The sequence below is a fragment of the Perognathus longimembris genome, chromosome 10 (assembly GCF_023159225.1).
Source record: "Perognathus longimembris pacificus isolate PPM17 chromosome 10, ASM2315922v1, whole genome shotgun sequence".
Lineage (NCBI taxonomy): Eukaryota > Metazoa > Chordata > Mammalia > Rodentia > Heteromyidae > Perognathus > Perognathus longimembris.
In genome coordinates this window covers 32959737-32975705 of record NC_063170.1, presented here as the reverse complement: position 1 = coordinate 32975705, position 15969 = coordinate 32959737, and the positions used below count along the sequence as shown (strand labels likewise).

Sequence of the window (15969 nt, the reverse complement as noted above, 5' to 3'; positions counted from 1 at the left end):
TTAAAAACTCATTCACTTCACCAAGCTATTGTGTGTCTATTATTATCATTACTTTTAAGTTTCTGTGTTCAGATAGCCATGAAGAGAGAGGGTCTCTATTTTCATTGTGTTTGTTTTCAGTTTCTAGGCAGCCTTTAGAATGAAAGCCAAGAACTCTTAAGAACTCTTCACAAGTTGGATACCAGTGGCTCACACCTGTAATCCTATTTGGTAGGAGCCAGCCCAGAAAAAAACAATGTACAAAGATCCCCTTTTGTTGTTGGTGGTGGTAGTTGTGAGTTCTTTTGCTCAGAGCTAGCACTCTACCACTTTGAGCCACAGCTCTACTTCTTGTTTTCTTTTGGTTAATTGGAGATAAGTCTCATGGACTTTTCTGCCTGGGCTAGCTTTGAACCATGATTCTCAGATCTCAGCCTCCTGAGTAGCTAGGATTACAGGTGTGAGCCACCAGTACCCGGCTTAAGAGACTCCTTCTTAACTGGTAGAAGTAAAAAGCTGGTAGGAAACAAAATCCATGAGCCTCCATCTCAGTGGGAGAATTTGGTTGTGGTGGTACCTGTCAGTCATCTCAGCTACAGAAGCCAAAAAATAGGATTGCAGTTCATAAATGTACCCATGCAGAATGTGAGACTATCTGAAGAATAACCACTGTATGTTGCAGAACCTATATGCATGGTTCAACAGTAGAACATGTGCCTAGCAATCATGAGGCCCCAGTAACTCCCCTCCATACACACACCAGAAACACACACACACACACACACACACACACACACACACACACACACACACACAATACCTCTTCAATCTAGGTAGAACTAGAAATGTGACACAACTGGTGGTTGCTGAGTTTAAACCTCAGTACTACTGACTGATCAATTGGTAGATAGATTCAAATGATAAAAACATGCTAAATAGAAAATAAAAGGCTGGATATATGGTTCAAATAGGAGAGCACCTGTCTACCAAGTGCAAGGCTGTCAGTTTAAAAACCCAAAACCATCCCCAAAATAATTAATTTCAAAACAGAAGTCTTCATTCTAGAAGAGACTGATTACCTTTGCTCATTCAAGGGACACCTTTTAGATTGTGACAGAGTATTGCTTGGAAAAGTTCCTTGACATCAGTAACTACATCTGTTGCCCATTATTGGGGCTGCAGTGGATCCAGCCAAGTAGTGGTACTGTGGGGCCCATTAGACCTTCCTCTGTTTGCTGTGGAGTTACTGATGGCCTAAAGCACAGGAAACTTCCATAACCTGACACTGTGCTCCTTGAAGGCTCTTTCTAAGAAGGCCTGTGGGAAATAGAAAGAAGCACTTGGGAGCGGAGGGTCTCTTTATACACTACTCAAGAGCTGAGGACTCTCTAATTTAAGTGTCTTGGGCATTAAAGCTGAACTCTAGTTCATGCTCTAGACAGTTTTGAGAATAAAGGCAGCAACTGGGGTGGGAGGTCTGTTGGTTTTTGCCCCTAGTAGAGTTGTAAAGGTCATTGTGAATAAAATCCTATGTTAGAAAAACAAAAACAAGGTAGAATAGTTTAAGGGCATAAAGAACTGAGTTGTAATAGGAGAAATTGTCAGTGAGCATCTATAAATGAGGGATATAATTATGTATTTGTGATATATATAGATACATAGCTGTAGATGTGTATTTATGTGTGTATATCAGTCTTTGGGCTTGAACTCATGGCCTGGGTGTTATCCTTGAGCCTTTTTTTTTTCTTTGCTTAAGGCTAGCTCTCTACCACTTGAGCTGCAGCTCCACTTCCAGCTTTTTGGTAGTTAATTGGAGAGTCTCACAGATTTTCCTGCCTGGGCTGGCTTTGAACCGCAGTCCTCAGATGTCAGCCTTCTTAGTAGCTAGGATTACAGGCATGAGCCTCCAGCATCCAGCTAGGGATATTTTTTTAAAGATTGTTTAGACAATTGGAGTTCAGATTGTCTGTTTTCTGCTAGAAAATTTACTGAAGGAGAAGCAATGTAAAATTTTTTAAACACATTCTTTGCTTCACCATCACTCTAAAAATAGCCTTTCACCCAACTCTTTTTTATTTTACGGTTTTCCTGTCTTTTTATCTTCTTTTGTGTTGCTAGAGATCTCACCAGCTCTTTCATCTACTAGGCAAGTGTTCTACCACTGAACCACATCCCCAGCTCTTGTTTTGAAATTTTATTTGGGGAGGATTTGGGTACTGGTGTTTGCTTTATTTTGGGTAGTACTGGGGTGTGAACTCAGGGCCTCATGCTTGCCAAGCAGGTACTCTACCACTTTTTGTTTTGTTGTGAGACTGGATCTCACTATATATCCCAGGGCCTCACTGTGATTCATGACTTCAAGGGTAGCCTGGCCTCACATTCATGATCCCTCCTGCCTCAGCCTCCCAGGTGCTGGGATTATAGGCATATTCCACCATGCCAGACTTTTCAGCATTTTTTAAATTATATTTTATTTTCATCAGCCAAGAGTCAGTTGAGTTTTATCTCTGCAGTTGAAGGAGAGCATAGGAGACCTATAGATTTCTTTTCTCTCAAATATGAAATGATTAAATATGTAGCATATGCTTCCCTTGCTTCAAATCAAGATTCTGAGTCACCATCCCTACCCTTCTGATAACCCCCTTTGCAACTCTGACATTCCCAAATGTTTTCAGGAAACCAGAACCTAGCTATAGTGCTGCAGTTCTTTTCATTGCAGCTTCTAAGCTTTCAGCCTGTGAAATGGAGTCTGGCACTTAGAATCGACTGTAGCAAATTTGTCCCAGCTCCACTCATGATAACAAGCCTTCATTTGTTTTTTTAATTTTCTTTTTTTGCTCACACACACATTAGTAGCCCACTTCCCCTAGTCTCTCTTATGTAGCCTAGGCCAGCCTCAAATTTGAGGCTGTCCTCCTCCTGCCTCCCAATGCTGGGATTACAGTTGAGTAACATATTCCTCTCAGCGCTGTTAATCCACCTTTGAAACAGCATCTCTTCAGAAAACATGAAGTGCTGATACCTTTATGAAGAAAACTTCTCTGGCTGTTTTCTGACTGTTCCCTGTTGGGACTACAGGATGAGATGATATCTTTTGTGTTTGAAAGAATAAATGTTTTATGAGTTTGGGAAGCAAAGATTAATATTAGGTTTTGCTATACAGCTCCATCCTTTATAGCCGATTGCTAATTCTGATTTCATAGAGTACCAGGTTTATACACCCAAACCAGGGAAGGCTAACTTTTTCACTCTGTTCCCTTTATTCGATTCTCCTTTTTCTCTTAGTTGACCTGGAGGCCATGTGTCTGCGTACATTGTGAATTGCACTATAAATCAGATATTCAGAGTTAATAGCCCTAGCTACAGGTATTTGTGAACACAAAGGCTTTTTTTTTTTTTTTTTTGGCCAGTCCTGGGCCTTGAACTCAGGGCCTGAGCACTGTCCCTGGCTTCCTTTTACTTAAGGCTAGCACTCTGCCACTTGAGCCACAGCGCCACTTCTGGCCGTTTTCTGTATATGTGGTGCTGGGGAATTGAACCCAGGGCCTCATGTATACGAGGCAAGCTCTCTTGCCACTAGGCCATATCCCCAGCCCACAAAGGCTTTTTTTATATGTGAGTATGCCAGTAATGGGGGTTTGGACTCAAGACCTTGCATTCAAGCTTGGCTTTTCAGTTCAAGGCTGGCCCTCTACCACTTGAGCCACACCTCCACTTCTGGCTTTCTACTGGTTAATTGGTGATAAGAATCTCACTTTCCTGCCTAAGCTGAGCTGGCTTTGAACCATGACCCTCAGGTCTCAGCCTCCTGAGTAGGATTACATGCATGAACTGCCAGCCCCTAGGTAGGAAAGCTCTCTCTGGGTGCCAAAGCAGAGTTTATTGGAAAGAAAATTACACACACACACACACACACACACACACACACACACACACACACACACAAACAAACACGCATGCATGCATGTCTGGAAATGGCTCACACATGCCCAACTTTCGTATGCCTAAACATGGATTTGAGCATAAATTCATAATCCACTATGAACTTGCTACATGTGGCCCTCACACTGTAGAGGCCCACAAGTCCACCAGGTATTATTGTCTAAGAAACCATGTGGATGTTTTTCTTTCTAGAAACTACATGTTTTCCTGTTCCAAGAAGTGCTTGTGATCACTCGAGCTGTAACCCACAATGAACAGCTCTGCTACCAGTTGTACCGGCAGCCAATCCCTGTGAAGGACCTCCTGCTCGAAGACCTGCAGGACGGAGAAGTGAGACTGGGTGGCTCCCTACGAGGGGCTTTCAGCAACAATGAGAGAAGTATGTATGAGTGATGTATTGCAGAGTTGGGGTAATGGGGATTTGGAAGCAGTGACTACTAAAAGAGCCACAGATTTGGAGTCAAACCTCCATGTCAATGACTGTATAATCGGTTTCCCATCTGTGACAGGGATGTATACTACTTTCCTTGTAAGGTTGCTATGAGGATTAAGTAAGGTACTGTTAAGTGAATCCATCTGCCCATAGCTAGTGCTCTTTGTACTGCCTTTGTGATAAAAAGCATGCTTCAAAAAGTGTCCTTGCCTTGGATAAAAGCATGCTTACTCCCACATGATCCCTTTGTGGTACCAGTTCCATACTGGTGGGTTTTGTAGTTAATTGGCAGACTTCTCTCTTACGAGACTGAAGAATGGTCAGCTGGAGGCCAGGCGCAATGGCATCACTATAGTCCCAGCTCTGGAGAATGAATCAAGAGCATCATTTATGTGAGGCCAGCTGGGCTACATAGGGAAACTAAAACAAATACACCCCCCAAAAATAAGCAACTGGGATGATCATTCATCTGTAACAAGCTTCTCAAACTTGACTTTGTAAAGGAATTACTAAGAAAGTGGAAATAGCAGTAACTATCAAGTTTCTTCGAAATGTTGAACACTAGAAATGAGTGTACAGTGGAGAACTAAGCAGTGAATTATCTTGCCCATAAGGTGCTTGCAGTGCTTATGAGATAAAGAAGGTTAGTTCGAACATTAAAACCCAGTAAGGAGACACCTATGGTTAGTGCAGGAGAACTCTTAGATATGATAGAAAAGTGTTCGTTGAGAATGGAACATTTAAATCTCCTGGGTTAACATAGGCATGACATTGTCAAAGTGATTGATATGTACCTCCTCGTCCATGTTTATCAGTCCTTCAATTCCAATAGTAGTAGTGGTTGCTGTTTTAGGAATAAAACGTTATTATGCCAGGTACCAGAAGCTCACACCTATAATCCTAGCTACCCAGGAAGCTGAGATCTGAGGACTGTAGTTCAAAGCCTGGCCAGGCATGAAAGTTCGTGATACTCTTTTTTTTTTTTTTTGGCCAGTCCTGGGCCTTGAACTCAGGGCCTGAGCACTGTCCCTGGCTTCTTCCCGCTCAAGGCTAGCACTCTGCCACTTGAGCCACAGCGCCGCTTCTGGCCGTTTTCTGTATATGTGGTGCTGGGGAATCGAACCTAGGGCCTCGTGTATCCGAGGCAGGCACTCTTGCCACTAAGCTATATCCCCAGCCCCGTGATACTCTTATCTCCAATTAACTACCAGAAATCCATAAGTGGAGCTTCAGTGGTAGAGCCTTGTACTACTAGCTTTAAGCACAAAAGTTTGGAGACAGTGCGTAGACCCTGTGTGCAAGCCCCAGGACGGCACCAAAAAAAGGGAAAAAGTAAACCTTATATTTCTTGAGTACTGTGGGCCAGGCATTGTATTAAACTGTTACATATATCACATTTGTAAGGCAACTGAAGCAGTGAAACATTGGTCTTCCTCTGCCTTTGTGGCTTGGCCTCTAAACCATGTAAGGCAGTGGCTCCCAGTCTCTTGGCTACAGGGGTAGTTCAGGGTTCTGACAGCAGATGCTCTGTGAACCAAGCACTGCATGAGGCACATGAGGCCCATTAGATACCTATTAATGTTGTTGCTAGGTTGAAAAAGGTGTCGTCAAGTCCTGGGACTTGAACCAGGGCCTCAGTGTTAGCCCTGAGCAGGCTTTTATTGTTGTTTTGCTGGTCCTGGGGCTTGAACTGTAGTCCAGGATCTTCCCTGAACTTCTTTTTTGCTTAAGGCTAGCACTCTACCACTTGAGCCACAGCATCACTTCTGGCTTTTTTGAGTAGTTTATTCGCAATAAGTGTCTCACAGACTTCCCTGCCTAGGCTGGCTTTGAACCATGATCCTCAGATCTCAGCCTCCTGAGTAGGTCCTGGAGCTTTTTGCTAGCACACTACCTCTTGAGCCACAGCTCTACTTCCAAAAAAGACATCTGACATATTGTGCACTATCAGTTTTTAAATGCCTATTACTCCTGTTGAGATAATAGAAGTGTAATTTTATTTGTAAATGAAACTAGATTTATACCAGCTCTTTGCAATCATTGAATATTGAGTACACAGATACTTTGGTGCTAAAGGTTGTATTGTAGGCATGTTTCAGTGTTACAAAGAGCTTCTTATACTGGAAAGAGTTCTGTCTTGGGGCGCTTCTGGTAATTATAGACTATTAGACACGTTTTTAAAGCTATTAAATCAGAGACTCTAAGGATAGGACCCTGGAATCTGTTTTGTTTTTTTTGCCAGTCGTGGGGCTTGAACTCAGGGCCTGAGCACTGCCCCTGGCTTCCTTTTTGCTCAACGCTGGCATTCTACCACTTAAGCCACAAGTCCATTGCCAGCATTTTGCTGGTTAATTGGAGAGAAAAGTTTCAATGGACTTTTCTGCCCGAGTTGGTTGAATCATGATCCTTCTCCTCCTAAGTAGCTAGAACTATAGGTGTAGGCCACAGGTGCCTGGCTCCCCAAGGGATTTTGATATACAAACAGATTAGGTAACCAATATCGTGTTCAGAGCTGATATCCATGTCCTAGCTTCTGAGAACAATGGAACACCTGAGAGTTAGGCCCAGTTGACTCCAAGTGATCAATAGTAACAGTGAGATAGAGCAGAGCTATATTCTAGATAAGAGGGAAATGTTTTGTGATCAGTAGTGTCTACCATGGTTCCCGGGGGTTAGTGTCATATGAAGTTGACCTGGGGAAATGACTCTTTTTACATGTATTTTTCATTTACAGTTAAAAATTTCTTCAGAGTCAGTTTCAAAAGTGGATCCCAAAGTCAGACCCACTCACTACAAGCCAATGACACCTTCAACAAACAACAGTGGCTCAACTGTATCCGTCAAGCCAAAGAAACAGTGCTATGTGCTGCCGGGCAGGCTGGGGGGCCTGACTCCGAGAGACCGTTCCTAAGTCCCACCACCGGAAGCAGGGAGCACCAAGGCGAAACAAAACTTGAGCAGATGGACCAATCAGGCAGTGAGTCAGACTGTAGTATGGACACGAGTGAAGTCAGCCTTGACTGTGAACGAATGGAACAGACAGACTCTTCCTGTGGGAACAGCAGGCCTGTGGAAAGCAATGTCTGACAGAAGGGTGTGGCCTTCCTAGAAGTAGACCTGTGTCTTACCTGTACAGTATTTGCATTCCACACATGGAATAGTCTGGAGAAGCACTTTTTTATCTTTTTGTGACTGTTGGCCTGGTCTCTTGTATCTCTGTACCTTTGTCCCTAGTACTGTAATTGCCAATCCGTCTGTGTCAGCTGAAATCAGAGGCAGCCATTACCCTGTACTGTATATCATAAGTGTCTGGATGAATGGAGAGGTACTGGAACAAGTTACTTTTCAGTTGTCCTGCTGGATTTCTTCGAAGTAGAAAGAATAGAATCTCTAAACTGCTGTCTTTCATAGATCACTTGAAGAGCCCATCTTCCATTCTTCTCTCGTGTGTTCTAGTTCTTCGCATGGCAGCCAAATGCCTGGAATGCAGAGAGCTTAGCAAACATGGCATCAGGATGACAGTTCAGGGAGAGCTGGGAATGTCCAGCCCTCCAAGTAAACTTGGCTCTGTGGTATTCAACCAGAAAGCATGAAGCATCCCTGGTGAGTCTAAAGGTTTAATTTTGCAAGACGGAAACATTGAACCTTGGCAACTTCATCCACTACAGGCTTGATGCAGTAACCTATGAGGACAGGAGATAGACGCTTCCCTTAGAAGGGCCCAGAAAAAGCAGCTGCTGGCTCTAAATCTTGAACTGAAGCACACATGGCCTCAGGAGGTGTTGAGCATGGTCAGTGCTAACCATAGAGAGCTGTTTCTACTCTACATCATCTGGAGAGAGCCCGAGGGCCTGGGGAAGTGTGCCAGAATAACAAGGAGGCCCTGTCTTCGAATTTTTTTTGTTTCACTTGCCTAGGCCACTCATTTTACAGTGTGGTGGAAACAACAGGAAAAGAGACTCTGACTGCACTAATGACTCTGCTTACAAACATAAGAAGCTGGGCAAGATGGCACTTGAGAGGCAGAGGCAGAAGGATCAAGAGTTCAAAGCTAGAGTGGTCTACAAAGCGAGATCTTGTCTCAGAACAATAAGCCGGTGTGGCTGGCTCATGCTTGTAATCACAGCTACTCAGAAAGCTGAGATCTGGAGGATCACAGTTCAAAGCCAACCTAGGCAGAAAAGTCAGATTTCATCTCAAATTAACCAGCAAAATGCTGGATGGGGGTGTGTGACTCTAGTTGCAGAACATGAGTCATGAGCAAGCAAGCCAACTGAGAGAGCTTAAAGCCTTGAGTTCAAGCCCCAGTACCAACACACACACACACACACGAAAATTCATGAAAGGAACGATTAGGGAAAAGCACTTCTTCCAGGCCTTCTGTGGGAAACATTAAAAGAGAAACTCATTGGCTGAATCCTTCTGTGAAAAGTCAGAGGTTAGAATTTCTTGCTTTGCCATTGGACCATCAGTTTGTATCTCTGGTTCTATGCTGTAATCAGAAATGTAATTACATTCTCCAACACCAATGTCATTTAAATGGGTTAATTAAGATCAGTCAGCCAAACTGGCAGCTTTTTTGTCCAGCCTTGATTTACAGAGCAAGTGAAGTGCAGATCTTAAAAAAAAAATTGGGACTGTGTTTGGGAATATGGCCTAGTGGCAAGAGTGCTTGCCTCATATACATGAATCTCTGGGTTCAATTCCCCAGCACCACATATACAGAAAACGGCCAGAAGTGGTGCTGTGGCTCAAGTGGTAGAGTGCTAGCCTTGAGCAAAAAGAAGCCAGGGACAGTGCTCAGGCCCTGAGCTCAACCCCCAGGACTGGGAAAAAACAAAACAAAATTAACAAAATATGTGGAAAAGCTCCCTACAAGTGTAAATATTTAGGATGTCCTATGCAAAATTATACCCACACCAGCACTAGTAGTGATTCTAAATTATTGCCAAAAAATAGTTAGTTTTGTAATCTTCTGTGTCTTTCAAGTTTACAGAAAAGCAGCAAATAAAATGTTGTCATTTTATTATGAATATATATGTATATATGTAATGTGGACTCAAAGATGCTGTGTGACAAGATGTATCAATATAGAAACAAGGTATATTGCATTATTATTTTTCAAAAAAAAAATAGTATGGTCAATTTTACCCTGTCAAACTTATTTCTGTATTTATAGATTTTAAACAGGGTGAAACTTTTCTAATACAAGTTTATTTAAAACTGCTTTGTTTCTCAAGTTAATGATTTAGCAAGAGTAAAGCTGCTGCAGACAGAAGCAGAGGAAAGCTGAACAAAAGCACTTGGTGATGGGAACTGAACGAGTCCTCTCTGCAGAACCATTGGCCACTTCAGCAGACATTGATTGGCCTTTGGGGAGAAAGTCAATGAATGTTTTGATTAAATGAATGTTTGGTTTTTGTATAGTGGCCTTAAACTTTTCTGGAAGCATTTCAAATAAATTACATTTTAAAATGTTATTCCTCCTGTGTCCCGTGTTTGCTCTAAGCTGCCAAATTTCAGCTGTCTTCTTGAGAGTTGGATTTTTTTTATGAAATTTTTTATTAGGGTTCCCAAGTACAAACTTAGAATATGAAGCAAGTTGAAATAAATGCTTTGGGTAGGCATCTGTGACTCACACCTGTATCCTAGCTACTCAGGAGGCTGAGACTGAAAGGATTACAGTTTAAAACTAGCCAGGACAGAAAAGTCGTGAGACTTGATATCTTCAAAATGACTAGCAAAAAGCTAATAAACTTATGCCTCACATTTGTAGAATGCAAGCCAAGTGAACAAACTGAGAGCCTGGGGCCCAAATTCAAACCTTAGTTTCAAGGAAAAAGAAAAGAATGTAAGAGAAAAGGAGGGAGAGGAAGGAAGGAAGGACGGACGGAAGAAAGGAAAAGAAATGCTTTGGTTAATCAAAGCTGCAACTTATATATTTGAATGCTATTTTTCACCATTCTTTACTCATTTATTTATTCAGCTTTAAAACTTCATGCTATATACAGAATTAAGTCATAATTGTTATAGAAAAGTAATGAGAGCTAGAAGTATGGCTCAGTGGTAGAACACTAGCCTAGCAAGGGCAAGGCTTGAGTTCAAACCCTAGTACCACCAAAGAAAAATGAACAAAAATAATTTGAATCTCACTGCTACTATAGGTGACAGATAATGAACTTAAGAATGAATAAGAGAATGCGAATTTCCCCTTGAATTTCTTATTGGAATTTTAGTCACCTGTGCATGAAAATGGTATTATTACTTAGCAGAAAGAGTAGTTTTTAGATTGAAAAACAAAGTTCTAAGCCAATTCTCTATTACACATTAGTCCAGTAAGGCTCATGGTTAATTTTATTTTTTATAATAAGCCCCCAGTGTTTCAACATATTCCCAGATTAGACAAGATATTCACATAAATAACAAGTCCATACTTCTTCCCAAATACATACTCAGTTCTCCTTCCTTTTGTCCTTCTGGTCCTCCTCAGGGCCACTCTGGATCTTCTCTCCATCTTCCCCCACCACAGTTGAATAGGCTGTTGATACTAGTGGATGTATGATTGCCAGGATATTAGAAATGCATTTGTACTGACATTTTGTAAGTGAGTGCCAGTAACTGAGGGTGAAATAATTTTCTTCATTCTGTTCTGCAGATGTTATTTTATACACAACTAAATGGAATCCTTGCAGTCATGAGCAATGAAAAGAGCCAGATGTAGCAATTTCGTGCAGAAGTATTGTGTGGTTTCAGTTTTGAGGTTGTGGTCACCACTACTGACAGTTTTAGTTTCCATTCCCAGCACAGTCTCCAGCAGCTAAGAATTCAGACTCTTTACAACCACCATGTTGTTTCAACATGCATGGTTACAGAAAGCTGTGACCCACCATCTTGGCAGGCCACCAGATATAGACAGGAGGAGGGTCAGGGAGAGGAAGGAGGTCGAGAAGAGAGAAAGGGAGGCAGCAAGCCATGGCTCCTGGAGCAGAGCAGTGCTGGGCTGAGGAGAGCTTGGACCTGCAGAGAGGAGAGGCCTGCGTTGCACTGAGAGGCCTGCAGAGAGGCAAAAGGCTTGGGCACAGGCGAGAAGCCTGCAGAGAGGCAAAAGGCCTGGGTGGAGATGAGAGGCCTGCAGAGCACCATGAGGCCTGCGGAGAAGCCAGTAGAGAAGAAGAAAAAAACTCACCCTCTTGGAGTCTGCTGCTACTCGTAGTGCTGAGGTAGGCAAGAACAAGGCGGTTGCAGACTGACTAATAAAACACCTTTGTCACCTTTAACCATGCCTCCATGGATTTTCTCGCTCCAAGGTCATTAAACTATGTAGACATGTTCCCCCTTGAGGTCAAACAGAAGACCATCATGAACAACAGCTGGGTTAGCACCCCTAGCCAGGGTGATGAGGATCCAACACCTAGCACTACAGAAAATAGTCTCACCAGATGTAAAACTCCCCTCCCACTGAGCTGAGTTAGGTGTCCATGGCTCACACCGTAATCCTAGATACCAAGGAAGCTGAGATCTGAGGATCACAGTCTAAAGCCAGCCCAGGCAAGAAAGTCCACGAAACTTCTCCAATTAAGCTCCAAAAAACTGGTAGTGCAGCTGGTAGTGGCTCAAGTGGTAGACTGCTACCTTTGAGCAAAAAAGCTCAGGGGACAGCACTCAGGAACTGAATTTAAGCCCCAGGACTAGCAAGAAAAAAAATCTGAATGATAGCCTTAAGATGACCTTGCTACAAAAAGTCCAGCCCAGGAAGCTTCTTTTTCTCTGTAGACATGAGTCTCTCCTCTCCTACCCAGAGATGGCAGAGTCTTGTTACAACATGTGACCAAGAAAGCAAAGCAGATCCTGCCATTACAAATATCAGTCCTGGAAGCCCCTTACACCCATGGACCTGGCTCAACACTAATGTTCAGCCTGGGAAACCCACTCTGCTATGTTAGTCCACCAACAAGGACCTGCAGAAATCCCAGTAGCAGAGAGAAACAAATCACATGGAAATAATGCTGGAAAGGATCTGAAAAATAGTCACTGGAACCCGATGCCATAAAATTGTGATCTGCATGCTAAACCTAAACAAAGTGACCATTAAATGATTTAAACAATAAACTGAGTTTGGTGTCTCAAACCTATAATCCTAGTTGCTTGGAGACTGAGATCAGGAGATTCTTCTTTATTTTCCTGTGGATCGCAGTGTCTGAGTTCTGTTGTTGTTAGGCTGGTGTTTTGTTTCTGTGTTGAAACAGCATCTCATTATGTATCACTGGAATGGTCCTGAACTCTCCATCCCCCTGTTTCTGTGTCCCAATTGCTGGCATGCAATACCTCACCTTACGTTTCTTTCCCAAATCTTTTTGATATTTGTGCTGAGGTACATCGCCAGCTTTGGGGTTTTTTAAATTTATTTTTTAAATAGGATCTCACTTCCTGCCCAGGTACACACCTGGATACAAATGCCTGTGTTAAGCTTCTCATCACTGCATCTAGCTCTCATTTAAGTAAAGATCTCGTGAACTTTTCTACCAGGCTGGGCTGTGAACTGAGATCTGCCTAATCTCAGCCCCAACTTCTGCTTCCCAAATGGTTAGAATCACAGGCATGAGCTACCTAGCTCTGAATTTTATTTTATTTTTGCTGTCTAATTTTATTAATGCTTCCGGGGGGGGAGGAGAGGGGGAGGGAGAGAAAGAACAAACCCTGTCTCAAAAAAGGGACAAATGGTGGAAAGAAGGAAAGAAGAGGTGAGGGGGGCTAAAGGGCGAGGAGGAGAGGGGAGGGAAGGGGAGGGAAGTTGGTTTGGCCAGCAGGTCTATTGGGTCCATTGGTAAAAGAAAGGGATACAGTATGGATGAGGATACAGTAGGGATGATACAGTAGGGGTGAATATGGATAATATAAAGTAAGCCAGTCACAAAAACACATATTAAATGATTCTACTTGCTTGACTGCCTTAGTCAGATTTTAAAAGAAAGTCAAATGGTGGTTGCCAGCCTCTGAGAAGAAGGGTATGGGAATTTTTCTTCACTTAGTATAGTTCCATTTTTGCAAGATGAAGAAAGGATTGGAGATGGGTTGTACAGCAATGTGAACCTATTACTGAACTGCACACTTAAAATTGTTAAGATGATAAAATTTCTGTTACATATATTTTACTAAATTTAAAGGAAAAAGAGATAGAAGCTTTCTGCTATGTTTAACTTGATATGCAGGTGCAATTACTATCTCCACTTTTCAGATGGGGAAAACTCAGGCACAGAGATACAATATATTTTTTAGAAGAATCCCATTGTATCTTTTTTTTTTTTTTTTTGCCAGTCCTGGGGTTTGAACTCAGCCTGAGCACTGTCCCTGGCTTCCTTTTGCTCAATGCTAGCACTCTACCACTTGAGCCACAGCACCAGTTTTGGCCTTTTCTGTTTACCTGGTGCTGTGTGGTGCTGAGGAATCAAACTCAGGGCTTCATGCATGCTAGGCAAGCACTCTACTACTAAGTCATATCCCCAGCTCAAATATGTTCATTTAAACACCCAGGCCTACGTATCTAAAAACACACTGGATACATACAATTATCTGGTCTCTCCATGTCAGCCTGGATTCACATCATGGTTTAGAAATGAGGAGAATCTCTTTAAATTCCAAGTCAGTAGGTGATTCTTTACAAAATAGGAACTAACAATGATCTTTACTCACTAACTTACGAAGAAACAAAGCTCATTTAGTTTTCTGTACTGATTTAAGTTTCTGTACTGATTTAAGTTTCTGTACTGAAATGTAGAAAAAGTTGGATGCCAGTGGTCCATGCCTATAATCCTAGTTACTCAGGAGGCCGATATCTGAGGATCACAGTTAGAAGCCAGCCTGGGTAGAAAAAAACAAACCTTTAAGACACTGGAAGTGGAGTGGCTTAGAGCGCCATCCTTGAATGTAAAAGCCAAGCCAGAGAATGAAGCCCTGAGTTTTAGCCCCTGTATCAACACAAAAATTAATATAAAAATGTTTTTTAAATAAAAACCTAAACTACACAAATATTGAAAAGTTAAAACTTCTTCATTCTTTATTCTTGGTACCACTACAATTTACAGGGAAATATACCTGATGTAATAAAAAGACAAAGAAAACAGTGTTGTAGTACAACAGATAAAAGACATCAGGAATGTACATCTAATTGACAAGGCATTGCATTATTCAATGGTTGCACTTTTTTTTTCCTTTTTTTTTGTTAATTAAAAAAAATTTTGACACGGTGTTATGCAAAAGGGGTACAGTTACATAATAGGGCAGTGTGTACATTTCTTGCGATATCTTACACCCTGTTTTTCTTTCCCTTCCCTAGATCAAGTAGACATATATACAATACACAGTGTACCAAAAACATATACAGTAGCCACGTGGCCTACGCCAAAGGAAATTCACCTAGGACTTTAAATGTAACGTCAACAATAGAGTTTGCTTATCCTTGTCTTATTTGAACATACATACATAGCTTTTGAGCTATTGTGATCCACTGAGAGGTCTATTTTTTACCTTTATATGTTGAGTAGTTGTTTGATTTTAGTTACATAATGTAGGGTCGCTGACCCAGACCTGTGGGAAATAATGGTTGCACTTTTTGCAAATTGTAGTTATGACAGTCCTGAACAAGATTTGTTCTGACAATAGATCATTACTCCTTCTGCGGCAGATTTCACAGTTCTTCTAATGCATTTGGGATTACTGTCTCAAAGTAACCTGCTGCTTTCCAGACAACTCCTCCTCTCTCAAAAACTGTAGTCCTTTTGCTGTCCTTTTTAAAACTATGCTACCATATCCACCATCAGATCCATTACCACCACCATACAGACTACCAAGAACTTCTTCCACCAAAACTGCCCCCTTAATGAGAGCACAATTTCCTTGCTGTTATTCGCTATCATTTTCAAAATTATAACAATTCCTACCACCACCAAAATCTCCCCCTTCATTAGAACCATATATCCTCTCCCACCATAACTGCAATACTACTCACCACCAGGTTCCTACAACGTGGTCCACCATAGCCTCCTCTATTGTTATAACTAGAACACCGCCATAGTTGCCACAATCACCTCTTCTAGAACTACCTTTGCTGCCACCACCTTCACCTCCATACCCTCCTCCTCCACCACAGTTTTTACCATGTCCAAAATTACCTCCACCACTTCCAGTTTCATCCAAGACCAATACAGTTGCCCGATCCACCTCTGTGACCCAGAAGACTGCATCTCTTATTCACAAAGGGCCTCTTTCACTTCATTATTATATCTCTTTAAGTATTTTTAGACAATCTAGAAAATATTTTTTAAAAAATTAAGTGAAGTTTTTCTGCCCTCTTCTGGAATGTTTGTGTATAACCTCCTGATGTGCAAGGGGACATTTTAATCCTGGATTTCAGTATTAACGTATAAAGTTTAGTATGTGCCAGCCCAGTGTTTGGTACTATTCTCAGAACCTAAAGTTTCAATAAAGTGTCATAGGTACTCTGCAAGTTTCTGATTCAAATTTATTTTCTAAATATATTTTTAACTATTTTAATTTATCATAAAAACAAAATTGTGCCAGGGATCTGTGGCTCACATCTATACTCTTAGTTACTAAAG

At 41.8% G+C, this 15969-nt stretch overlaps 1 protein-coding gene across 11 annotated transcripts in view; it reads left to right on the top strand.

The window, feature by feature from the left end:
- Window positions 1-8510, top strand: part of Arhgef3 (Rho guanine nucleotide exchange factor 3) — a 326782-nt gene extending 318272 nt beyond the window's left edge. For 9 of the 11 annotated variants that reach the window (XM_048355783.1, XM_048355789.1, XM_048355787.1 and 6 more), the window contains 2 exons: window positions 4114-4300; window positions 7089-8510. In XM_048355783.1, the coding sequence (XP_048211740.1) occupies window positions 4114-4300; window positions 7089-7441 (540 nt within the window). In that variant the 3' untranslated portion in view covers window positions 7442-8510. The remainder of the gene's footprint in view (window positions 1-4113; window positions 4301-7088) is intronic. The other 2 variants (XM_048355791.1, XM_048355792.1) reach the window with 1 other exon arrangement.
- Window positions 8511-15969: the final 7459 nt, after the last annotated feature.